Source organism: Limulus polyphemus, unplaced genomic scaffold (assembly GCF_000517525.1).
Source record: "Limulus polyphemus unplaced genomic scaffold, Limulus_polyphemus-2.1.2 Scaffold1819, whole genome shotgun sequence".
NCBI lineage: Eukaryota > Metazoa > Arthropoda > Merostomata > Xiphosura > Limulidae > Limulus > Limulus polyphemus.
Window position 1 is genome coordinate 8,006 of NW_013667429.1, and position 27,895 is coordinate 35,900.

Here is a 27,895-nt window from a genome sequence, read left to right on the forward strand (position 1 = left end):
ATCTTATTATTTTTTTATATCTGAGCCTATGAGTAGCAGGCACTTGATGAAACTTGAAAATATATGTCCACAAACATCCTTCTATATAATGTGTATCCATGCATATATATATTTCTTCAACTTGAACTATACATTACATACACTGAACTTTTTTGTGAAATAAGATAAAAAACTTCATACTAATTCTTAATGTGGTCTGAAATTCTTGAACATTGAAGCAACATCCATTGTTCACATTGACTTCTGAATAATTCTTTATTTCAAAGAGGTTGTACGATTTTTTCTACAAAACAGTTCTTCATAATATCTGCCACATACATAGTGAATTCAAGATACTTATTCCTATCTCCTTTGTCCTGATTTTACTTTAAGCTCTATATGTTACCCAACACTCATTTTATAGGTTAAAGTGCCTCAAAGTGTCAAAATGACTCATTACTTCATTTTCTTATTTACATGAAATTATAATGACATTAAACACTCTCTTTTGATTTGTTTAAATTGGAAGTTTCATACATAACAAATCCTAGTAAAAAACAACAACTAAAGGATGGCTTTACACATCAGTCACTCGTGTAGATACATTGACAATATTCTTATAACTAATTATTATAGCCTACTTGTCACAGCTATACAAATTTATCCACCAGAGCTCACTCTAGAAAAAAAAAATATTTCACTTAAAAACAAAACAATCTGGATTGAGATATCAGCATCATTAACCCATTCTCTGCAGCTGAGATGTATATTTCCCATTGAAGATAGTCAAGATGATGAACCTGAACCCAGCAGAGGAAGGCATAAACAGTATCAACAGTGGGAAAAATTTGACCCAGGTGCTGTGAAGGAGGAACGAGCACTGGGAGATATATATATACATCCCAGCCACAGTAAATGGGTTAAGAGAAAGAGAAGTGGACAAAAATAAATCGTAGAAAAGCTCAAATTGTTTATATGAAAATGATATGGGCATGTTCTATGAATGAAAGAGAATAGACTACCAAGACAAGCAGTGGGCTAGAAGACTTTGCATAGAACAATAGAGAGGGATATGAAAGATAAAGACCTGGACAGAATAAAGGTTAAGGAAAGGGGAAGAAGACCAAACACAGTGGAGAGACTTCACAGCTGACCTATAGATCACTTGAAGTCTGGAAAGGACTGATGATTTTGAGGTTATAAACTTTCAATTTTTAAATACAAATGTTCTAAACAAGTTATGTTACAATGCTTACTACTAACTTATTTACTTTTATTCAACATTAAGAAACTCCTTGATAGAGCTTGTAAACTCACTAGCATTTTTTATCAAATGAGGTTTCTATTGTACCTTAAACACAAAAGTCATTCAATTTTATGGGAAATTCAACAATATTTTTTATTTCTTGTTGTCTGATTCTTGTATTTCTTTTCAAGTGACAGGAGTTAGTTCAATTGGGAGTAGTTGTGTTAGATATACCTCATAATATATTTAATATGGTTTTCTTTGTATTAGATTTAACTTTTTTTATTTCAATTATTCAATAAATATTTCAAATATTTATTGTATGATTTAGGTATTTACTTAATTTCTTATTCATTATTTTTTATCTTCATAAACATTAGTTTTTGGCTGTACCCTTGGTAATGTCCTGCTACTTGATTAGTGTCCTGCACTTAAATAGTAACTTTTGTAGCATAGCAATTTATCACGGATGTCAAGCTCCTCTAAAGGTATGCTGTCAGAGCTATTCAATGGGTGTTTATTAGTCACAAGACATTTGTAGGTATGATTGTGGAAAATTTGATTATACACAGTTATACCAATATTGCATTCTTCAACAAACATTAAATCTATGAAAGTACTTGAAGCTTACAGCTAGTGTTTGTGTGTTCTGTAAGATATACTCCATTTCTGTATTGTTACTATAATTAACAGTACTGGTTATAACACTTAATATAACTAATCTTATTATTTTTAATTATAATACTTTTATTATAGTGATTGCTTTGTATTGTTACCTTAATATACATGTTTGTATTTAGGATTAACGGAAATTTCCTAAGCTGGCTGAACCTCATGAGATTTTATTGGATTTATAGCCAAAAATGTTGTTAACAGCAAGGGTACCAAACTGATGAATCAATGTATTCTAATCTTTAAAAGTAACAAAAGTATATTTATTTAACTGTATTCATTACCATGTGGATTTTTAATTTCAGTCTAAGTATGTAGCTTCTTATGATTGGAATATCTATCTATCTATTTATATTGTGATGGATATATTACTCTATATTTATTTTAATATTGATGTTTGTTTAAATTAAATTTATGTTTAGAAATGTACATAACGTATACTGTTAAATATGTATTGCAAAACTCCCGCCTATTCACATTGGACATTAGTACCTTTACGAAAACACTACCCAACTTCATTGGTGGAAAAAATCGGTGAAGAATACAGAGCTAGTTAGCTCTCCATTAAGTGAATTATACGTACATCAACTCGAAATTAACTCGCTTATCGTGAACCCTTGATAAGACATCAAGGAAGTTCCAGACCAGAAAGAAGACTTTATATTGTTTGTAAAACTTTTGTATATAAATTATTGTTTGTAATAACTATTTGTAATAACCGTTATTGTAAATTGTATTAATGCTTGTATATTAAAATACATTTGTATTAAAAAAGAAAACTGTGTATCAATCTTGTTGGCAAATATCATAAATTGGATACATATTGGTATTTATTTAAGTACGAAATTGTAATACGTAACAATATATATAAAAGCCAAGCTCTGTCCCTATGCTCCCTTTGTCAGTAATGCTCGTCACTGTTAATAATGTTCAAATTTCCTCAGTGGTTTGTCTCAAGCAGAAGTACTGAGTTTAAATCCCAGTCATGTGAGAATTCTTTAAACTTTTTTTTCATATTATGAAGTGATTATGTTTGAAAAAAGATTAAAATGTTAGGGAAATCCAGAATGATTTGATAATTTATATTAGGGGTTTCAATTATTTGTTAACATTCAAAACCTGGGTGTCAGTGGATAAAGTGCTCAACTATCATGTGAAAGTCTTGTGAAATCCCAGAATACTTTGGATTTTATTATAAATTTAGTTTATTATTATATTCAATTTTTAATATATTTATTATCATATATACAAGCTCTTCGAATATTCTGAAAAAACAAAAAAACAAATACAATTATAAATTAAATCAGGGATAATATCATATTATACAATAAACACAAGTGACTGTATGTGTCAAAATCAACTTAAGTATTTTTACAACCCAATAGATTATTATTCATGTTTTTCACTTTCGGTAAGAGACTATAATTTAGTCAAAACATTTAAGCATTTTTGGGAAAAGTTATACCTTTGTGCAATTGCCATAAAATTCATTGCCTTTGCCATCAATATTAATAAATAGCAGGGCCAGACATTTGACCATATAAAAATATTTCTTAGAGAAACACTTATACAGCTTTACAAGAAACAGATTTGAACATAAAAATATATACAAGTCAAAATTCTAATCAAGGACCACTTACGGGAAATGACCAAATGTACACAAAAATGCTGATTTTGTGAAATATTAGAAAAGGATAAACTTTCTTTATATATATATATATATATATATATATTGTTACTATAACATTTAGGAAGCATGTTCATGAAATATTTATTTAGATTTAATTGTTAGAGGAAAAATTAATCACAGCTTACAGGCATTCAGTTGGGTAATTAATAAATGATACTGCAATGTTTCAACATTTTGAGGAAATTAAACACTATTGTTTTATATAAGTGACAGCATGCATGTTCATTTAATATAATTAGTACTTAAAATTGTCTGTACTTGGTGAAACTCCATAATTACAGAATTTAGGAAGACAAAGACAATTATATGTTTCCCAAGTATTTCATTTATTATGTCCATGGATTTGCCAATAAAGACATCATCAGAAACAAGTTATTTCAGTTGTCTTTGTTTTCTCCAGTTCTGTATGTTTGTTAGTTTGACTTGATGTTTTTTTCAAAGAACATTCTTGAGAAAGTAAAATTTAAAAATGGTAACTTTAATAAATTTTTGTGAAAACAGAAATATGAAATTAAGAGGAAAATGGAGAATGGTAATCCCCTCGCATTCCTCCAGTTTTGCTTATCAGCTGGATATTTGTTATTGTTATGCTGTGTGTGACAGCCTTGCACATGTCATAAATTGTTAGGGCTGCCACACTCACTGCTGTTAGAGCCTCCATTTCTGCACCTGTCTTTGCTGTAGTCTTTACTGCAGATCTAACATTCACCTCAAATGTACTGGGATTCAAAGTGAGTTTCACATTTACACTGTGAAGAGGTATGATGTGACAAAGAGGGATTATTTGAAAAGTTTGCTTTGCTGCCATGATTCCTGCAAGTTGGGCTGTTGTCAAAACATCCCCCTTCTTTATTAGATTTTTTTCTACAAGACGAAAGGCTACAGGCCCTAAACAAACAGTACAATTGGCTTCAGCCATTCTAATTGTTTCAGGTTTGTCTCCCACATCCACCATCTGTACTCGACCATCTGGATCAGTGTGTGTTAGTTCAGTACTTTTTGTTGCACCATCAGTAGTGGGTGTTCGGTCTTTAGCTGTTGTATTACATGTCTGTATGTTATAAAATAGTTTCCAAGAGATATGCGAGATTTTCAGGATATTCATATACCGTAAACAATTAGATATCCAAGGCATAAACCTCTTATGTATGGGTAATATAGAAAGCCATTTTTTGTAATTAACATTAACAAATTTCTCAACATCATTCACACGCAACACTGGATGTGACAGAGGACAGTAGAATTTTTCTGATGAAATGTTATCATTATTGCTGATTTCACACTGTCTACATTTCATAATGTAATCTAGGAGGGAAAACAAGAAAAAGGTAACAAAAATTATTTTTACCTTCACACTGTGATATTTAAGGGAAAAAAATCAAAGTAACAAATCATCAAGGTAGCAAAAAGCATCTTAATTTCACACTGTGGTCTCTGAAAAACACAAGGTTACAAACCAACCTGATTTCATACAACTACGATATCTTAAAAACAAATGTTAACAAACCATCTTAATTCGAGTGTAATCTCGTAAAAAGGAATTGAATATAAAAGAATCATCTAAAGTTTAGTAATACTGTAGTAGAAGAGCATTACATATTCTAATCACAACAGAGCTAAATGCTTTGGAATAATAAGTGTTTATATATAATTATTGTTCATAAAACAATGCATCCTAAGCAATGTATCTTCAGATTTTATATTCAGTAAATAATCCCATATATTAACCCTTTCCTTATTTTAGGTCATTTACTGGTTTTTATGGATACCCTTATTTGACTATTTACTCAAGTAGATACAAGTGAAGCATATCCTTCTAATATTATTGAATGAAAATAAAAAATATGAATAAAATAATTTGTTCCATTTATCATAGGTACACATTTTCTCTTGAGTGAAAGTAACTTAAGCAATTATCATTTTACATGTGCTTTCAGCATCACATGTCATGCTCATACGAAGCTCTCTTCTAATCTCATACAATGAACCAAAATAACCAGTTCCTACTGCCAAGCTCATGAGCATCAGCAGCATATCCAATAAATGTAGTTGTGTATCACATGTGATACTCAGGTACTTTAGTATTATATCCTGTGAATCACATGTGATACAAAGGACAGGGAGAGGGTAAAACATTAAAAAGTGATAAAACATAATATATAGATAAATATATAATTACTAAAATATAATGTTTGAGTAAATTAATTTCTCTTAGTCTTTATTGCGCAAAATTCATAAACAAGAGAGATACTGAAGTTATATTTAGAATGTTGCTAACATTCATAGATTTAACAGTAAGCTAAATGCACTGTTTTGCTCTTTCAATCTCAGTTTAAGTCTAGTGATAAATAGATTTTCCTTAATTAATTATTTTAAATTGCCCTCTACTTATAGGTTCATTACACTCATTCAACACATTTATTGGTGTTTGAAAATGATGAGGATCTTAAATGAGCATGTTCTTGTACTCAAACTGTTAACTACCTAGTGGTGAATCCAATATAACCTAAAGAACATTTATATTTTTATATTACATAAGATATGTACTCAATCTTATACTGAAGAAATACTGTAATCTGCATATAGGTTTGAAAATACATCTTAATTCCACTTGAGAGTATGCACAATAACATAACTTGTGTAACTGGTGTCTAATGAAAATAGTAGGACTAAATAAATTATTTGGTTTAGTAACATTCCAATTTTCTATCTCATTAGAAAAAAAAATCCATATTTACTTGTTAATTTACCAATATTTTAACCATACTTTTCTTAAATGACAATGATATAACACTGTCACAGTTTAAATACAAACCAGAGTCTTCTTATTAAAAATATTATTCAAGTTTACCCACTTTATCAGAAGTTGGTAGTTTTGTTGATGTTCAACACTGAATTTAATATTAGGATGTGTACGTTTAATTCAGTTTAAATAACACTAAATGTTGAGCTTCACTTAAGATAATTAAGGTATAACCTACAAATATTCAATAAAATATTAGTTTTAAATTGAAAAGGACATTCTTCAAGCCAACATTTTTCATGGTAACAGAAGAACAAATTAGTAAATAACAGGGCTAATCTAGTTCACATAGCAACACCATCAACTCGGTAATGGATATAAATTTCAAAGAGAAAATGGGATTCTGTGTTGTCAAAATCCAAAAGTTTCTGAAAGACATGCTTAGTAAATCTCATTTTATCACTCATTGTTATTCAGAAGTTCAGTGCATAAGTTTTTGCCAGAATTACAGAGATAAGAAACAATGTTTCAATAAATTCACACACACACACACACTACTAAACTGATGAAAGAACTAAAACATGCTGTAGGTTACATAAAATTCTGTATAATACTTTTGAGATTTCATGTAAAAAATGAGTTTAAGATATAACATTTCCATTTAATAAAATATAGAAAATAATAAAATGTCAAAAAAGCTATTTTTAAGGAAATTTCACTTCAATTCTTCAAACTATAAAGAGACCTGAACATTTTATATAATAACCTTCAAATTATTGTATATTAGATAATACTTTCATTGAACACACAATTATACAAGGTTATTTGAATCCTTTATCACAAAGACTGATTTTGACTTTTCCCTACAATTATCTAACTTGCCTGAACATTTAACCTCACCCACCAATCAGAATCATTGGACGGTTCTTCATTTTGTTAATGTTGAACATGCCTGTTGATTAAAGACAGATGCTGATTGAAGAACATTCTCTCTAATAGCATAAATTACTCATATCTTTCTCTTAGATAATAGGTTACCTAAGATTGTATTCTTAAACTAATAATACAAAAGTCAGAGAAACTGACAATTCTCCAAATGGTACTGTTTATATTTTATTAGCTATATTCTAATACTTAAACCAACATGACCCTATCCAAAAGAAGTTGTACATGTAACTTTCTAATGTTAATCTAATTACAATATTATACATCTTACCTTGACCTAAAGAAGTTGTACATGTAACATTCTAATCTTAATGAAATTACAATGTTATATATCTGACCTTGACCTCACAAAGTTTTACATATAACTCTATAATGTTAACTTAGTTACAATATTATACATCTTACCTTGACCTAAAAAAGTTGTACATGCAACTTTCTAATGTTAACCTAGCTACAATTTTATGCATCTTACCTTGACCTAAAAAAGTTGTACATGCAACTTTCTAATGTTAACCTAGTTACAATTTTATGCATCTTACCTTGACCTCAAATTCCAAATCTCTCCCTATCTCAAAAGCTACCAACGTCCCACACAATAATACCTCTATCACTCAATCCACTAAACTAAACACTCATTCACTCTCTCACAGTCACCCTCAACTCTTCTTTAGGTTCCATTCTACTAGGGGAATAAACACAAATCATACTTCCTCCAAAATATCACATTCCACAAATGGCAACATTCTTTCATTTTGTGCTTCTGTTGTCCATTCTTGTTTACCCCAAAACCTTTCCACACCCTTATCTCCAAAACTTCACCAAATCAATATTAGTGTAAACACTGCATGTGCCACACTACAATCTTCACCAGTCAAGAAGTAGTACATGTAGCTTTCTAATGTTATATATGTCACCTTGATCTCAAGAAGCTGTACATGTAACTTTCTAATATTAATGTAATTACAATGTTAAAATCTGGCCTTGCCTTTAAGAAGTTGTACAAGTAACTTTATAATCTTAACCTATTAACATGTTATAATTTGACCTTGACCTGAAAAAGTTGTACACATGCATTTCTAATGTTATCAAAATAAGAATGTTATATATCTGACCTTGACCTGAAAAAGTTGTATACATGCATTTCTAATATTATCAAAATAAGAATGTTATATATCTGACCTTGACCTCAAGAATTTGTATGTGTAACTTTCTAATGTTAACCTAATTACAATTTTATACATCTTACCTTGACCTCAAGAAGCTGTAAACATTATATTCTGATGTTAACCTACATAAAATGTTATAATCTGACAATGACCTAAAGAAGTCGTACATTTAACTTTATAATGTTAACATATTAAAGTGTTATAATCTGACCTTGAGCTCAAAAAGTTGTACTTATGACTGAGTTTTTGGTGTTTAATGTAACTATTATTATACACCTGACCTTGACCTCAAGAAGCTATAGATGTGACTGACTTTTTGGCATTTAATGTAATTTTTATTACACACCTGACCATAACCTCAAGAAGTTGTACATATAGCTTTCTAATTAACTTAATTACAATGTTAAAATCTGACCTTGACCACAAGAAATTGTAGATGGAAGTTCTAATGTTAACCTATTTACGATGTTATATATTTGACCTCGTCCTCAAGAAGTTGTACATGTAAGTTTACAATGTTATACACCTGACCTTGACCACAAGAAGTTGTACAAACAACTTTCTAATGTTAACCTAATTAGGACGTAATATATTTGACTTTGACCTCAAGAAGTTGTACGTGTAACTTTCTAATGTTAATATAATTACAATGTTATACATCTGACCTTGACCTGAAGAAAGTGTACACCTAACTTTCTAATGTTAATCTAATTACAATATTATACATCTGACTTTTACCTCAAGAAGTTGTACATGCAACTTTCTAATGTTAACCTAATTACAATGTTAAAATCTGACTTTGACCTCAAGAAGTTGTACATGTAACTTTGTAGTGGTAACTTAATTACAATGTTATATATCCGACCTAGAACTCAAGATGTTGTACATTAAACTGACTTTTTTGTGTTAATGTAGTTATTATTATTATACACCTGACCTTAACCTCAAGAAGTTGTAGATGTAACTTTATAATGTTAAGCTAATTACAATGTTATACATCTTACCTGAACCTCAAGAGGTTGTAAATGTAACCTTCTAATGTTAACCTAATTACAATGTTATATATCTACCTTGATCTCAAGAAGCTGTAGATGCGACTGACTTTTTGGTGTTAATGTAATTATTATTATACACTTGACCTTAACCTCAATAAATTGTATACACAACTCTCTAATGTTAACTTAATTACAGTGTTACACATCTTATTTTGATATGATTATAAATTGAGGGGAAAACTGATGCCTTGCAGATGAAACATTTTTTTTTGGGGGGGGGTTGTGGTATTTTGTATTTGAATGCACAAAGTTTACAAAATGTAACGACAGTGTTGTGTATTCAAAGTAATTACAACAGTTAAGAAACCTGTGTAGACTAGTCACATAAGAAGTTATGTACATTAGAGTTCTGAATTAATGTGATGGCTGTGTGAGGTTAAACCTATTCCATAACATGGGATGCTCACCAAACACCTCTGGTACAAAGGACACTTTGAGCTGAATCATGTGATCAAAAATGACAAACTGACTGACTAACATAATAAAATACACCAGATCTAGCAATGTTTTCAAACTGGGGTATCAGAAAACCTTAACACATACACACTGTTGCCAGAGATTGGCCTCTGATGGATAAGAAATCCATTCCTCAAATATCTTTCCATTTGGAATGCATAGTACTATCTACACCCACCTCTTCCTTATGCACATGATGTCTTCCATTATTTTATACCCCTAATTTCATTTCTGTATAGTTTAATGAAGTTTAAAAAGCTTTCCATGCACACACACATAAATGTTATTTTAATTATATAGATAAGAAAAAGTATACAGAGATTTGTGAAAAAAATTCATGTTTCTGTAACATACAGTTTAAAATATCATAATTTATCATGATTTACTGTTTAGAACATGAGCATCAGTGATGACAAATTTATTTGACACATAAGATTGAAAAACATGATACATAATATGTAGTAAACAGAAGTAAAAACCCACTGATCCAAAATGACATATTCTAAACACACACCTGCATGTTGAGGTTTCTTCCGTTTAACAGCAGTACTAATGACTTCTAAAAGATGTTCTTGAGATATCCCTGATCGTAGGATATCTCTCAATGACACCTCTGATGATCCAAACAAACAAACCTTCAAAATTAATAACTCTCATAAATAACTGGTCAATTAACACCACAAATATCTGTACAGTTTCTTTTAATTGACTAATATTATTCATTGAAGGTAATATTAGAGACCTAAATATTTAGGTTCATTGTAGGAATTACAAATGCTTACCTTTGTTGTAGATATCAATTATTTTTATTTTATTTCTTATTGTATTCTTTTAAATATTTTCTGTAAAGTTTTTATTTTAAAAAGCTGCAAATTTATTTTTTTGATTCAAAAAACACTACACACAGTTTCATTGTTTATGATCACTGTCTACCAGTGGCAGATTTATTACTAAGTGCAAAATTTGTGCATCAAAGCCCCCCCCCCCCAATTAAGGGGGCACCAAACTCTAAATTAAAGATGTTCGTATACAGGTTTTATGAAACACATATATGACATATTATTTTATTATTGTTTATTTCACAGCAAAGTATGTCATTTACATTTCATCCAAACACAATTCATATTACTATACCTTAACCCTTTCACTTCTGATAAATGACTTGTCATTTATTGAAACATCATGTACTGAAACATCTTAGTAATGCTTATTTTCCATTCCCTATACCAAATTTAAGAGCACTAGCTGGGCAACTTAAAAATTAAATATCTTTGAAAAAACAGAATTTTGTATTTCCATCATTTAAATAATTCAGAACTTATTTTTACATTTCAACCTTCCTTTCAACCTTGCCAACCTTCCCATATTTGTCAAGAGTATCCCAGAATCGTATATATATCCTCCCAGCTCCCAGAAGGGTTGCCAAATATCCCACATTCTCTAAACAAAATTTTGCTTGCCAATCAAAACACTTTCATGTCCCATGAAATAAATAATCATTCCCAAAAAAATAATGTATTACACAGATAAGCTTTATGATTTTTTCTTTCTTATTTCTAGTACACATAGTGAAAATAAATATAAATTTAAATAAATATTTCTTACAAACAATTAGGATGTTTAATTTGGTATTTCTGTACATATTTTTAAAAATATCATTATTTGTAAACAGGTTGATAAAAATTTACGTAAACTATCACTTGCATTTATTAGTCTTTATATGTCTCCAATTTTTAAATACTGTATATGAATTATGAAAATTTAAATATACAGGGTGTCCATAAAGTCTGGAGACATAGGGCAATTAAAAAAAAAGTTGTATATTGGAACTACAATTATTCAATGTGTTCTGCCCCAAATTTAGGTCATAATAAATAAATATATTTAGGTCATGTCTCCAGACTTTCTGGACACTATATATATATATTTACACACACATCTGTATCTCCTATACATAAGCAGCATTGTTATGTGCAGGAAGGGCAACAGATTTCAGCTTGCAACCATAAGTTGTAACATGCATTTTTTTACCCTGTAGCTGTTTTCCCCTGACAAGGAACATTCAGTTAACTAGCATCCATGAGTGGGAATAACTGCTGCAAGCTCATATGAAAGGAAATTTAGTAAGTATAAGTAATTAGTGATTTTTTAAAAATTAATGTTTTTTTTTTTCTTTTAAAACACATTGTGCAGTAAGAAAAATGAAAAGGGTATATCAGTCTGGTGCAGAAAAAAGAAAATAATGAAATCTAAAAAAACACCTACAGAAACAGAGAGGTGCAATTTCCCATTTCCTAAAACACCATGTGGCAAATATGAAGGAATTAGCTCATTTGAGAAAACAAACAACCACGGTGCCTGTGAATCTTGTGATGATCAAATAAATAAGCTGTCAACTAACAGTAATGACCTAATCCAAAATCAAGCTGAAATTGAAAAAAATATTTAAGTCCAGCTATTAACTACTCAGAGGATATTGCTTTATGGCCAGATATAATTACTGACAAAGTTATTGACTATTACATAATAAATAAACTCAAAATATTGGAGACATGAGGGAATTAAAATGTGAGCATCAAGATCACAACAGAAGTTATTTTAGAAGTTTACAAAAACAGCATTTTTATCACCTAATGTTGAATAGTCAAAAAGAGAAATGTGAATAGCTTGTCTATAGCAAATATGTGCATTATTATCTTTGCAAGTTATTTTCAAATAAAAAAGTTAGTCTTACAAGAAAATTGATTAAGCATGAAATATCTAGGTACCACATATTTGCTATGTTCAAATTTTCAAAGTGTTGTACTAATTTTGGTCGTGTTGACTCTGAAATACATGGTAGCTACTGTTGTCTAAATTAGGGTTAGGATTACAGACTATGACGAATCTTTAAATTCAAAAAGAAAAGATAATTATTTAAGTTGTCTTAAGCATCTTAGCAAATTTGATGATTTAAAAAAAATCATTTGGAATGCTATAATAATTGGGGTCAAGGAATTACAAGTTATTTGTCACATCAAACATGTGATGAGTTCATAAAACTAATGGCAAATTAGCTTCAGCTTAAATTCAAAAATGAAGTTAAAGTGAAATATATTTTTCCATAATTACTGATTCAATACTGGACGTAAGTTATATTGATCAATTTACTTCTGTAATAAGATATATTGGGGAAGACAGGCAAATAAAAAAGATTTTTTGGATTTATTCCTATAACATCTCACACTGCTGAAAATTTAGAGGAGGTTGTGCTAAATATCTTGCAAGTATTAAATCTAAAAAACAAAAACTGTAGAAGACAAACCTACGATAATGCTTCAAATATGGCTGGAAAATAATCGAGACTGCAAGCACGAATTAAAAATCAAGCAGCATCAGCTTTATTTATATCTTGTTGTAGCCATTTGTTAAATCTAATTAGCAATTATGCAGCAAAATTTCATTCTGAAGCCACATTTTTTTTTGTAATTTCGTACACAAATTATTTGTATCTTTCTCTGCTTCTACACAAAGATGGAACATTCTTACAGATTGTCTGGGGAAGATACATTAAAAAAGTATGCGAGACCAGATAGTCTGCAAGAGGAGGTACTATTTAGGCTCTTAAAGACAATTTTTGCAATTCAAGAAAGCTCTTTTGAAAATTTGCAAAATTCCTGCAAAAAAAATTAATACTAGAATAGAAGGTACATCTTCAGTTGAAAAGTTTGGTGATTATAAAACAAAACTGACAATTTTTGTATTACAGCAAGTAAATGTGGTAAATCTATCATTACAAAAACCAAAGCTGAATATTTTGAAGGGATAAACACCATTAAGATTCATTGAAATAATTCATCTTTGAATTAAGAAATGATTTTAAATCAATTGAAAATGATGGAAGTAATTTATCCACCACTAGTGACAAAATATTTTTTGAAGAAAGGAGTAAGCAAAAAAAACACAGATAGTATTCTATGAGAAAAATACTAATAATGAAGTATTGTTAACAGGAAGATACTGATTCATTTCTAATGTTCCTTTGTAATTTGGGAGCAACTAGATACCGAAACTGACAAAAGAATTGAAAGTTTCAGTAATGTTATTAAACATTTTAAAATATTCTTTGATTTTACAATAGATAACAAAGAAAGGGTTGAATGTTTAAAAACTTGTCAAATTTATATGAAAGTGATTTAGACACCAATTCAGTTAAAGAAGAAACAGCATGTTTTTTTTCAAATTTTGTGAAGAAGAAAACGTTTGATGTCTGAGTGACATGTATAATTTACAACTGAATGGATTATATTAAACATTTCCAAACATAAAAACTGTGCTGAACATTTTTTAACTCTTCCTATTAGCAATGCTACAGGTGAAAGGTAATTTTTTACGTTAAAAAGAGTGAAGAACTATTTACTTTCTTTCACTTCTGAACATAGAAAATGAGGAATTAGAACAAATGAATTGTGAAGGAATTTTCGACCAGTTTGCAGTTAACAAAATCAGGAAAGTTTTGATATGATATAGGTATTTATACTTTATTTGAGTTTATATTATTATACATACCAAATACAATATTAGTTACCAATTCACACCATTATGAAATATCTAAATGATTATGTCAAGAGTAATGAGGGGCCCAAACTTGAGGTTGTGCCTAGGGCCCAAAATGGCTAAATTTGCCACTGCTGTCTACCATAAAAATAATTATTTAATTCAATGGTTCAATTTTGCCCTTGTGGAAGAATGCATCCATCCAGGCATGATAGAGTTAAAGATAACAATACAATAAACTCAATAATGTCCATTATTTGGCTCTAAACATAAAATACAAAATGTAATAAATGCTCAGAATCCAAATTCTTCTACCTCAAGAATTTAAGACTACCTTTAAATTTCCATCAGCAGTAATTCTAAGACGGTTACATGATCCACAAAAATGTTCACTCATTGATGTGATAAATCCTACTTGCCCTTTCCAACCAGGGATTTTATAGGCCTGCAAATAAAAAAATACCCTTTTTTTAGTTTTAAAAAGGAAAAAGAGCACTTACATTTCACAAAACCTTTATCACTTGTATGAAATCAATAACTTGGTGATACTTCCTACAATAGCTAAAATTTAAAATTTCATGAAATAAAAGACTTGGAATAATATAGATTTTGCAGAAGCACATGTTAGACCTCTATGTAATATTAAGTTGTGGCTATTGATATACGTGTTATTTAGACCTCTATGTAACATTAGGATGTGATACTTGATATATATAAGTAATGGCTAGATCTCTAAATAACATTAGGATGTGGTATTTGAGACAGAAGAAACAGTAAGATCTCTACGTATTATTTGATAGAAGCAGCACTTAGACCTAGATGTAACAATAGGATGTGGCATTTAATAAAAGCATCAGTAGACCCCTACATAACATTATAATGTGCCAGTTGATACAAAGAACAGTTAGTCCTCAATGTAACATTAGGATGTAGTATTTGATACAAGCAACAATTAGATGTCAATGTACCATTAGGATGTGGTATTTGATACAAGCAACAATTAGATGTCAATGTAACATTAGGATGTGGTATTTGATACAAGCAACAATTAGATGTCAATGTAACATTATGATATGGTATATGATAAACATCGGATCTTTACACAATTAAATAACAAAAGCTCTTACTTTAGAAGTATCATTTAGTCCATCTTTTAATCTTGACAAGTTTGCCCATTCTCTCTTGATTGTCTCTAGCATTTCCAAATAGGTCACCATCTTCTTGCTATTCCATTCATTTCCACCAAAAGGCATGTACTCAATAAATCTAATGTCGAGATCCTTCCATGACAACACAAACAGATTTGGTCAAACAATAACTGTACAGTAACACTAACATTTATTTCAGTAAACAAAAAAAAAAAGGAAAAGTGTTCTAATTCTCTTAATTTCATGTCTGCCGCTAGAGCACTTTTGTACATGGCAGTTTTTTGTGGGTTATTCTCAGAAATGAAATGAAACATTAAAATCACTTAGTTATGCCACCATTTAGATCACTCATCATATGCAGAAAATAGTTTTATCTTTATGGTTACTGTTCTCTAGTGTTAAGGTGGCATCAAATCTGAATGCCAGCAAAGCCACATTACTGTAACAGCTCTTTAAACTTTAGGAAGTTCCTGTAAAACTTAAATACTGAGCTTTTCATCATATTTTTAGTAGAATGATATTATAGTTGTGATTTTACACAATACACATATCTAGAAAGGCCTAGATGGTTGACTCATTTAATATCTCTTTCTAGATAAGCATATTCATATTAGCTTTATTAATCTACACAGAACGTTAGTGCACTCAAGAAGAAAATGTTCCCTGATTACCATGAGTGACATATTTATATACAGAAAGTAAGGCAGAATATGATATGATGTAGTGATGAAGCAGCAAAGATAACTATACTTATCTGTAACAAAAGTACAAACACTTCTGAGATATATTTTGCACTTCAATTTCATATTTTTTGGAAATGAAAACTATTAAAAGAAACTAAATTAAAACATAAATACAATAACTACATTGGATATGATACTGATTTTGATTCAATTATTTAAAGTTCATAGTTAGTGAAAGTACAATTTTTGAACTTGGTTTATAAATTAGCCTTAAAACATTCATGTAAACTATCTAGATATATCAGATGGAATAACACATTCTTTTAAGCTACATGGATTAACCAATATCAACAAATTCCTGTAAACTACCTAGATTTACCAAGATTCAAATATTCTTATAAGCAATTAGATTTATAAGTTAGCCTTAAAAGGCCTTGAAAGCTATCAGCATTTAGTAATATTAACTCATTCCTATTAACTATCTCAATTAACCAGTTAGGCTAAACATGTTTCTGCAAACTACTAGACTTACAAGTTAGATTTAATACAGTGATGTAACCAATTGTCTAATAGTTTCATTATTTTTTCACATATATCAAACAAACATTCCATTCCAAACACTTTAACATCTGAAAAATCTAATATGTCCCTACTGTTAGTGATAACAAATTTTTGGCACAAAAATCTAAAATTCAGCAACTATGACTTGTATCAAATTTCTCTCCACAATCAAATGTAACATATATTATGTAGTCTTGCATCTTGTGGAAATCAAACATTCATTGTAACCGCAAAACACTTTAAGACTGAAGCTGGAAAGTTATTTACTTTTGACTTTTTATTATGTTAGATTTTAAAAGGAGGTTTACAGTCACAATATTAAAGGTTCTAATGTTTAAAATCTACAAATGATGTTCTGTGTGACTTCAATATATGGTTTACCATAAAATTAAAGATTCTGATGTTTGAAGTTTACACATATGAAATAAATAAAGTACAAAAAATCACACCTTATAGCCCTTCCAATGCATCAAATATCTTACAATAGTTCTCTGTAACACATGACCAAGAATAATAAGGTGGAGATCAGCACAAAATAAGAAACTTTATAATCACAAGTACTTTTAGTTCTTCTTTATGAGTGAAGATCAAGGGCTTCCATATATACCTCAGAACTTATTTAAGAAAGTATTACAAAACACTCAGACATATTGAACTTCAAAGATTTTCTTCAAAATCAGCCCAGTACTTTGCACCATGGTCTCATTTTCTCCAAAGTTTCAGAAGATTTGTTGAACAAATGCTTATGTAGAATGAATTATAACTGTTAGACATGCCATTTTTTGGACTAGATTTAAAGCATATGGAAAAGGTTTCAAGTTTACAATTCTACTTAACTCAAATCTTAGAAAACAGTTCTCATGAAGTAAAGAGGCATTTTGTCAGAGAATCGACAAATGGGATATTCCAATGCCAGAAACATATCTAACAATATTTTGTGGTTTGCCAGAACTCCAAACCATCATACAAATTAAATAGTTAGAACAAGTTTATTCTAAAACATGAAGATCAGTAAATTAAACTCACTTGTTTCACTATCACCCCCCCCCCTCCAAACCCTACCAAAAAAAAAAAGTTTTGTGTACCTACACTTCCTATAGCCTTAACTCTTTTTCTCAAGTAATTCACTACAAAATCACAGCTTTATATAACCAATACCAACTACACATACTTACAACAGCCTAACATCACAAGTCCAATGGGTGTTAATAAATTTCTCTTTACTACATCTTAAGTAGTATATTTAAAATTATTTTTCATATCACATGTGTAAGAGAAAAAAAAATACAACAGATAAGCTGATAAAACAAATTAAGGACTTACTTTCTTTTCAGTCCATCTCACAAAATCACAAATCTCATCTTCATTAAATCCTCTCATCACCACACAGTTTACCTGACAAAAAAGAAGTCTTGAACTGAGTTAATTGTGTTCCAACGGGCTCATGTATTTTACATGATCTTGTAACCATGAAAATAGACATAATTCTTAAAGTACTTAATGTATCTTCACAAAATTACAACTCTTTTGGAGATAAAAATCAATTTTTAATTAGGTATTTTTACTAAAAATTTGTCTTTAAATATATGGAGTCATAGTATTCACTGCTATGAGTGCAAAGTGATTTTCTTGTTAAGATTCAAAATACTTTCCTTCATCTGAAAATTTTAATTTACATAATCTCAAACCTCCTAAATAAATATCAAACATATTTTTTAAAGAAACTTTGTATCTTATATTTGTTATTTTTTCTAACCTAACTACATGGAGTTGATCACTTTGACCAACCTCATAACAACCATAAAAAATTCGGAAAAAAATCTAAATTGGTCATTTTTCTTTCTAGAATGACTACAAGTTGTGACAGGAAATCACAATTGTTTATCCTAAATAGCTTAAAGCTGGTAACAGCATACATCTATTTATACTTAATTTTATTGTTTTATTGATCTTTGAACCACGTCTAACTAATAACCCCACCATACAAGTTGTAAGTCACTCAGCAGATGTGCAGCTCACATTATAGTATTGAATTATGTAATGCATGAGCTGCTCGTGAGTATGCTTCAAGAACAATTTTTATTATTACTATCATTTTTTTATTATCTTACCTAATCTAAGCTAATAAATTTCTAATGTTATAATTTTCCAAAACTGAAAATGTATTTCTGACAGGTACTTACTTCCACTCACATACATAACTATTCTCGTTCAGTGCTGCCCTCTATTTGCAAATATTTGTTGCATGTTACAAGCCTTTCACTTCCATGCACCCCTCAATTCACATGGTTTAACTGAATCTTACATGCAAATTATCATGCAACAAACCTCCACCAATAGTAGTGCCACACACTCAAGTGACTCCCTCTATGCTATTGCACCTATCATTTTGAGTTTAGGCAAAAACATAAGCACTGGTTGACAGTGGGAAGGAAGTGCGAGTGAAAATATATTTTCAATATAGGAAAATTATAACTTCCGACAAGGTACCCTACTTCCACTCACATACATAGCTAGAATTCCACATTGAATAGGTGGAGGAACCGTGTGAGGGAGAAAGTAGAAGCATCCTTCGAAAGTGTCCAAAGTACACCCTAATGAGGGAACTCTCTAATAAGAGGATTATATGTTGGGGACCACACTACTTCTGTACCAGGTATACTCTTTGCCCAGATATGGAAAAGGTAAGGCATATTCATGCAGAAAATTGTGAGAAGCACATCCCAATGGGAGAAAAAAACAGTTGGTCAATGATCCTAACCACAATACATTATAATTTCATTCTCGCTGATGAACAGAATCTGGGTAAAATAAGGGAAGTTCCCCAAGGTGTAGAGTGGCTAGGGTGCAACAGACCATACACAGCAAGTCAACTGCATTAAAACTCGACTGCTAAGAACCAACATCCATGAGAGGGTAGGAAAGAAGATCATATAGTCTTCACCTCAAGTTCAACCAATGAAAGGAAAACATCCCACTACCAATCTGTGAACAGTAGAATGAAATACATATATATATCCCACTAAAATCAAACAAGGCCCGGCATGACCAGGTGGTTAGGGCACTTGACTTGCAATCTGAGGGTCACAGGTTCAAATCCCTGTCCCACCAAACATTCTTGCTCTTTCAGCTGTGGGAGCATTATAATATTACATTCAATCCCACTATTTCTTGGTAAAAGAGTAGCCCAAGAGTTGGAGGTGAGTGGTGATGACTAGCTGCCTTCCCTCTAGTCTTTCACTGCTAAATTATGGATGGCTAGTGCAGATAGCCTTCATGTAGCTTTGCTCAAAATTAAAAACAAGAAAACAAACAGAACGTAACCACTTCAAATGCAGTATCATCCTTGGCATAAAGACATCGAGGGGTAGTGTAAGAGGAAGAAGTGGAGCAACCAACAACTGAACCCACCATGACCCACAACACTGGGGTATTGCACTTGAGGTGAACTGAGTGAGGGACCAGGGACACCTGAACACATGTATGAGGACTGATGTTTATTGATTCAGCTCTAAATCCAAAACTCAAACATTGGGAACCAACATTCATGTGAGGGTAGGATGAGGGATCCCAATCAAAGGGGTGAACTGCATTTATGCCTGCACAGTATATGTGTGAGTACATCATGTCAATTGGTTCAACTCTAAATGCAAAACTCAACCACCAGGAACTGACATCCATGTGGGGGTAGGAAAATGGATCTCAATCACATGACATGTATGAAGACATATGGTGATTGGTTCAGCTCTAAATCCAAAACTCAAACTGCCAGGAACCGACTTCCATGCAGGGGTAGGATAAGGGTTCCCAATCATTATGATGGCACATTCCAAAGCTACAACATCCCCTTTGACAAACCCATGCAGAGATGGAGTGTCCATTTGGAAGACATCTCATCATTTACACCAGCAGCACACCACTGCCATACTCTCAACTGAATGAAGTCTTTATTGTTTATATTGTCTATCTCTCATTCAGGAGGATACCTCAATGGTCCATCACCCCAGCAGATTGGAACTGGAAAGTGGTAAGGACTCTCTTACTCCACTGGAAGAAATGCATTGGAGAGTCCAGAGGAACGTTCACATTTGAGACAGTGCAATGGGTGACCAAAACCCTATTTTGAAAAAGCAGGCCCAAATACGAATTATTCAATCTAATGAATGGCAGGGATGGGCAGCAGTTCTCTTCTGCATTACACATGAAGTCTATGAGTTAGTACGGTCCAGAACAGGCATATTTATGAAGCAAAGATATCATGAGGAATAACCTACAAACAATCTTGTGGAACACCCCATCTCTAGTTTATGTGATTGTAATGAACAGTGTGCATTTTGTGGCCATGGAAATTGTGAAAGCAAAGTCAACATGGCTTTACAGAGCTAGTTTTAGCACAATTCAAAGTGATTGAAGTAAACCTGGACAGGCACCACTTTCCACAGAGTGGTATCCCGGTCAAAACATGGGACAGGCCCCTGAAAAATAATATATATAACAAAAGAAAGAAAACTTACCCAGTTACAATCTCACAGAAGAGTGAAGGATGTCAACAGGTGGAAGACAGTACCATGACGAGGAAGAAACATCTAACCAAAGCAGATAATGGGAGATGAACATATGAGGTGTAGTCTCAGTGCTTGACAGAAGAAGTTCCTCCAACGGACAACAGGGTTGAGATGCAGGTAAAAGATAAGGTACTTGATCAGTCTGACGACACCAGAAATAGATTATTATGGGAAGAAGTAGACAAGGAATAAAAGGCCAATCGAATCACAAGCCAAACCCAATGGGTAAGGGAGGAAGAGAAATATCATGAACAGAGGAGTGGTGCAAGGGAATGAAACTGCAGGAAATGGAATTACCAGAAAGAAGACTTGAAAGCAATAAGGCAACATAGAGCATGTACGGGACAGAGAAGGTCATCCGGATCCAACCGAGAATAAAGATAGAAGATGGCAAGACACGAAAATGATGAAAAGAATATTCCACATGAGTCCCCAATGTGTAGGTTTGTAAAATCGATTCAGAACAAAACGAGCATATCTCACCAAAACAGCTGAAAAAAACAGATGTTTCCTACCAGGATGGATCAATCAGAAAAACCTAACATGGACGACCAAAATAATCTTGGGAAGAATACTGACAGAATGAGAAAAACCAAAATTATAAACTGGATCTAATCCTGTATGAATGTATCAACAGCCAGAGCAAGTGGATGAAGAACCAAAGACCAAAAACAAGAGGCAACTTGAAATCAAGAAAGGAGTCAAATGCTTCCCAAGGAGGAGTACTCCACAGGAGGAAGAGCCACCAAAAATTTGAGGATCAGGAGACCACTCTATAGGAGAAAGTGTGTCAGGACTGGAAAGGCAATCTGCAATGAGGATGAAAGCCCCTGGAACATGACACACCAGGAGACATATGTCAAGCATGTGGGTTCAAAAAGGGAGATCCACTGTCTATCACAAAGGGAACAAGAACAAGTGTTCCCTTGGCAAGTGATATAAGCCACCACCATTGAATAATCGAAATGAAACATGATTTGTCAAATCTGGACAAGAGGAAGAAGGGAACTAAAGCATTAGACTACCAGAAATGCCAGTGTGTTAACATGGTAAGACCTTTCATCCATAGACAATTGTCCTGAAGCCTCATCAAGAAATATTCAGTAGGTTTACTACAGCAGTCTTGTGAAAACTTTAAAGAAAAAAATCCATTGAATACTATTAATTGTATTTTCAACTTGTTACAGTTTTGTACTACTTTCTTTGTATGATACATTTTCATGTAGAACAATTTAGGATAAAAATAACTTACTCCTGCATAACTGTACCTGAAAACAGGTTTTTGTTTTCCTCCAGCTTTTTATATTTTCTTTTGTCACAAATTTATAAATAAATTTTATATATTAATTCTAACAATAGTTTTAGCACAAAAATATTTTACAAGGAATATTTTGTCATTTCTTAACAGTTCGTGTTATTCATATATAAAAATGAAAACAAAGGTCAGATTTTAATTTTTGCACAGCTCCAAGGAGTTTCACCTGTAAAACACGTACTTCTAATCTTTCTTATTCTTTTTAGACTTTTTCTGGCCATTCAAAAGAATAACTTTTTGTTTGCAAGGAACTTTTCATCCTATAAAATTAATTTCTAGTTGGTTGTCAAGTTTCTCTTCTCTTTTTCTTGTAACTTTTTCATGATGTCACATTAAACAGTTTGATCATTTATAATGAAACAAAGCTTTGATACCAACTATAACAATGATTGGATAGAGCAAGACTGAATTAGATTTTTCATGTCATAGTACGATAAATAAAGTAGTATGAGTAGTAATTCATGGTTTTGTGTGAAAGTTTCTAGCCAAAGTGAAAGTGCTTATATTTATTTGAAAGTTACAGAAATTCTTAGATGAAAAGATACCAGATAATAAATATTATTTAAGTATAGTAGGTGACTGCAAAATATTTTGATGACTCAAATCCTTATGTATTTATTTATTTGTTTGTATGTTGTAGAGCACAAACTACACAAGGGACTGTCTGTGTTGTACCTATCATGTATATTTAAACCTAGTTTTGGCATTATAAGCCTTCGGACTTACCACTGAACCACTGGAAAGCCTTATCTATGGTATTCAAGTAACATCCTTAAAAAAATAAATTGGCTAACTAGCTAATTAGTGATTTCTAATTGAAATCCTTATATGTTTTGAATAAAAACATTATTACCACTATCAGTGAGAGCAAATCTTTTATTTATATATATATATATATAGCCATCTTGTGTGATAATAATTGATTAGTTTAATTCAATAGCTTAATGAACCTGATGATTAATCAATTAGCAAATTCTACTAGTTGCTTACCTCTAGTGTTCATTGTATTAATAACATTATTCACTATGTAGCAGTATTAAAAACGTTATAAACACTACCACTTATATAGCAGTGTTCACAGCAGTACCATTACTATTCTCTAAACAATACTGATAAAAAAAAATCATAAATAATACTGTCTATACAGTGTTCATAGTATTAGCAACAATAGTCTCTATACAGTGTTGGAATATTATCAACAACATCCTCTATATAAATGTTCATAGTAATAACATTTTCCTTAACTGAAAATGTTTTTCAGATAGGTACTTACCTCTCTTATCACAAAGTGCTATTAACTTATGCTATCTGCTGCTGTGTAATTTCCTGTGCATGCCACAAGTCTAGAACAAAGCTCCCACCTCTTGTGCCAACCTATGATGTAATCACATTCAACTATAGCCCTCCACCAATAGAAAGGTGACACATCTTCCATGCACTGTCATCTTCACAAGCACTAGCACGTGAATACAAAGCAAACTAAATTAATCGTAAGTGGAAAGAAAAAGTTGGAGGTGGTCGTGGCTGTCTATCTGAAATATACTTTAGGTAAAGAAAATGTTAATTTCAGAAATGCTAAGTGCAGTGGGATTATGCTGCCCAATGAGAAACTCTCCATATTGACTTCCCCAGCAGCTTGGGATTGAGGAAGTATGGGGAAGTTCTCCTGTACTCCACCAGAAGAAACTGGGAGTAGGAATTTGTGTGGAGGAAGAATGCAGAAGAAGTGCATGGACCATTGTAATCAGGAACAATCATCTGGAATTGGGTGCCACACTGAGAGACATTGCAATGTGTTACTCCAACTAAAGACAGCAGGTACAAGCCAGGCATGAGGGCAGGCATACACACTTAGTGTTATTGTTGTTTTTTCAAGTGCAGAATGGCCTGGAAAATATAGTAAATATATAGACAAAATATATGCTAAGGCATTCTTGTGGAAAATCCCATCTCAACAACAGAGAAAAATGGGATTAATACTTTATGTACTCCTTCCTTTGATGCAGCTTTTGGGTAAGTATTTCTTGTGATGAAACACCAACCATTAATGTTAAAACCAGTATAAATAATACTCTCCATATAGCAATTCCTTGCACAGTGCTTTTAAAACATTATCAATAAAATCCTCTATGCAGCAGCATTTGTAGTATTAATAACACTACTCTCTATACAGTAGCATTCGTAACACTACTCTCTATATATTAGTGTTTAAAAATGATCAACAATATCCTCTACGTGGCAGTGTTCAGAGAAGTAACAACACTATTCTCTGTATAGTAGTGTGAAAACATTATAGACAATACCATCTGTACACCATATTGATAGCAGTAGCAATACAGTAAAGAGTTTTGAAAACACTATTCTCTATACAGTAGTGTCTATAGCATTACAATGAAGCTATTTACAGAGTAGTGTTAGCAATATTAGCAGTTATATTCTCTATACAATAATGTATGTACCATTAACATTTTTAATGCTAGAAACATTATAGGAATCATGAAAGTTTAATAAAAAGTGTTAAATAATGCCTGCTACACATTGGAGGCTTACCTAATCCAAAATAAATCTGTTAAGAGCCAATCCCTGGTGTGATTTCAAAAACATGTTTTTTTATTCTTATTACAATAAATTTTACCTACCTTGACTGGGCTGTAACCCAACTGGAGAGCATGGTCAATACCCTTCATAACCTGTTCCCATCCCCGTTGTCTTGTAAGAAACTCAAACTTGGCAGGAACAAGTGTGTCAAGGCTGATATTCAGCTGGTCTAAACCTACGCAAAAATAAGTAATGACAATTATATAACTGAACTGCTCAAATAATTCTGAGAATTCTACTAGTTACTGATTTCTTTACCATCAAATTACCAATTTGTTTGTAAATCACTCACTACCTATGGTGTCAATATTGTTTCATATTAGCAGGCCTTCACATTTAACAGGTGCCATTGCACTGATGCTTGTAAGCACCCATAGAATTGGTTTTGCAAGGATTTATTAGAGCCCCTGTCGAGTCTGTCATAATGCTCACTGTTCACACAATCAGCAGTTGTTTGTTTACATGGGAGAAGCTCACAGATAATTTCCTTTGACCCTGTTCGCTGCTATGACTCCAAAACTTTAATTTCAATTGGCCTAGATGAGTGATGCTACACACACACACAGTAATACAATATTTTCAAACTTTTTCAATATTTGTTGTATTGTATAGACATACACTATTTGTAACTGAGAAATTAAGGCAATGTGTTAATTTAAATTAAAAAATTGGTTATTAATTATTAGCAAATTTAGAACAGTAAGAAGAGCTTTAACAAATTTGACTATTATCTAAATTGCACTTGATGAACTACTCTGATTTTGTTCATAACACGAGGCTGCAAGGACTGTCATACTGATTGGAACCATCAAAATTCAGTTCTGGTTTCCCTTTCAATTGTAAACATGTCTCAGTTTAACCATCAAAACTGTTTTGTTGTCAACATCCAGCCTGTGTTATAAACTAACTACATTTTACCGTCAGTATTCTATAATATCGCCTTTTACTTAAATGGTAAAACCAAACATTTCCTGTTTAGGCCTATGTTTGTATGCAAATTCCAAGTATCTACAAGAAGTGAAAGAAAAACAGTTGATCCTAAAACAATTTTTAGTGCGTTAGACACATCCAGCAATTTAAATAGGTTTATTTTACATTAAAATTGTTAATGACTTTGTACACATTGATAAGTTATTATTCAAGGCCTAACCTTATGATATGCACTTTAACTAATTTTCAAATTACTTTTCCACTTTAAATTTGGTTATTTGTTAACTTTGTGTCAAGTAAGCATATACTAAGGTAAGTAGAGAACTGATTTTGTTGTCTTTATTATTTAAGTACAAATTTAAATATAATTGTTTTTATTTTATGTACAGTATTACCTGTTCATTGATTTTTGATTTTTCATAAACTGATAGGCCTATACATAAGTTGTTTCTGGTAAATTTCTGTTATCAGTCACTAGGATTATATTAATATAGATTCTACTGTTCATTGATTTTATTAATTAAAGTTTTGCTGTTCTTATTAAATTGCTTTATTACAATGTATGTTATGCAAAATTTATACATTTATCATTTGTGCTTTTAAGGCTTTAAAAAGTTGCTTGAAGATGATAAGACTCTTCTTGGCACCAGTGGTACCGCTAATGATGGCCCTTCTGCTTCCATTATCCCTCTTCAATCTCGGATAGCTCTGTATGCACAAGCTAAGGAGGCATACAGAAAGTTTCTTAAAACAGTTTGCTTGTTGTGGATGGACAGCCTCTGTTGGCATTCAAATCTTTTGTTAAAGTGTAAAAACAAAATAGGGTACAGCTGGTTTAAAATTTTGGTAATGCCAACAGAGTACAACAATTAAATCATTAATGTCATTGCAGAAGCCATTTATGAGAAAGTAGTAGTAATTTTATGTTCAACACTAGCTTTTGTAATGCTTAGTGATGGAAGTCGGGCAAGTAACATTTTAATTTTCCCAAAGTGCATGGTACATGATTTGTTCCACACACACACAAGATGTGGAGTAAGTCATTTACTGAGTAATTGGGTAATTCTTACTCAAGCTATAGAGAATTCCCTTGCCAATTGCTAAGAGATAATAGTATTGGCTACATTTTATGGGCTCTTATAAAAGATGAAAACTTTACTACTTTTCTGTTAAAATGTTGCTTATACGCAGGAGTGTGCTGGCAATCTTTTAACAACTGGTTCTGATTAAGGTAGAAATTTAGATAGTGGTGTAAATTGGTGAGTGCCAATGGCATGAGCCTTTAAGCTAAATATTTGTTAAAAATCAAGAAACAGTTCAGTGATCCAATCAAAATTTAACAATTGGTCTGGCTGAACCAGCTACAGCACACCCCTGCTTATACAAAAATGTACTGGGTGCATGTTCTATTCTGTCTATGCAGTTTGAAAAAGAAAACACTTTATCATATCAAATACTGCCTATGGTATGTTACGACAGCAGAAGTGATGCGATGCCGGAAGCATGCACGCTGGAGTTTCTCGAAGGATCAAGAATTATCGGGGAAGACCGAGTCTGTTCAGGACACCCTCTTCTTTAGTATATAAGCCTGGAGAGAAAAACCAGCG

The 27,895-nt window shown here is 31.8% G+C and overlaps 1 protein-coding gene across 3 annotated transcripts in view; it reads right to left on the reverse strand.

Annotated features, from left to right (window-relative positions):
* Positions 1-3,636: 3,636 nt before the first annotated feature.
* Positions 3,637-27,895, reverse strand: part of LOC106465052 (molybdenum cofactor biosynthesis protein 1-like) — an 81,313-nt gene continuing 57,054 nt past the window's right edge. The window contains exons 5-11 of one of the 3 annotated variants that reach the window (XM_013925245.2): positions 25,400-25,533; positions 18,204-18,275; positions 15,616-15,768; positions 14,823-14,933; positions 10,467-10,587; positions 7,213-7,282; positions 4,769-4,892 (exon numbers count right to left, since the gene is read on the reverse strand). In XM_013925245.2, the coding sequence (XP_013780699.2) occupies positions 7,227-7,282; positions 10,467-10,587; positions 14,823-14,933; positions 15,616-15,768; positions 18,204-18,275; positions 25,400-25,533 (647 nt within the window). In that variant the 3' untranslated portion in view covers positions 4,769-4,892; positions 7,213-7,226. Of the gene's footprint in view, positions 4,893-7,212; positions 7,283-10,466; positions 10,588-14,822; positions 14,934-15,615; positions 15,769-18,203; positions 18,276-25,399; positions 25,534-27,895 lie in introns of all 3 variants that reach the window. The other 2 variants (XM_022392864.1, XM_022392865.1) reach the window with 2 other exon arrangements.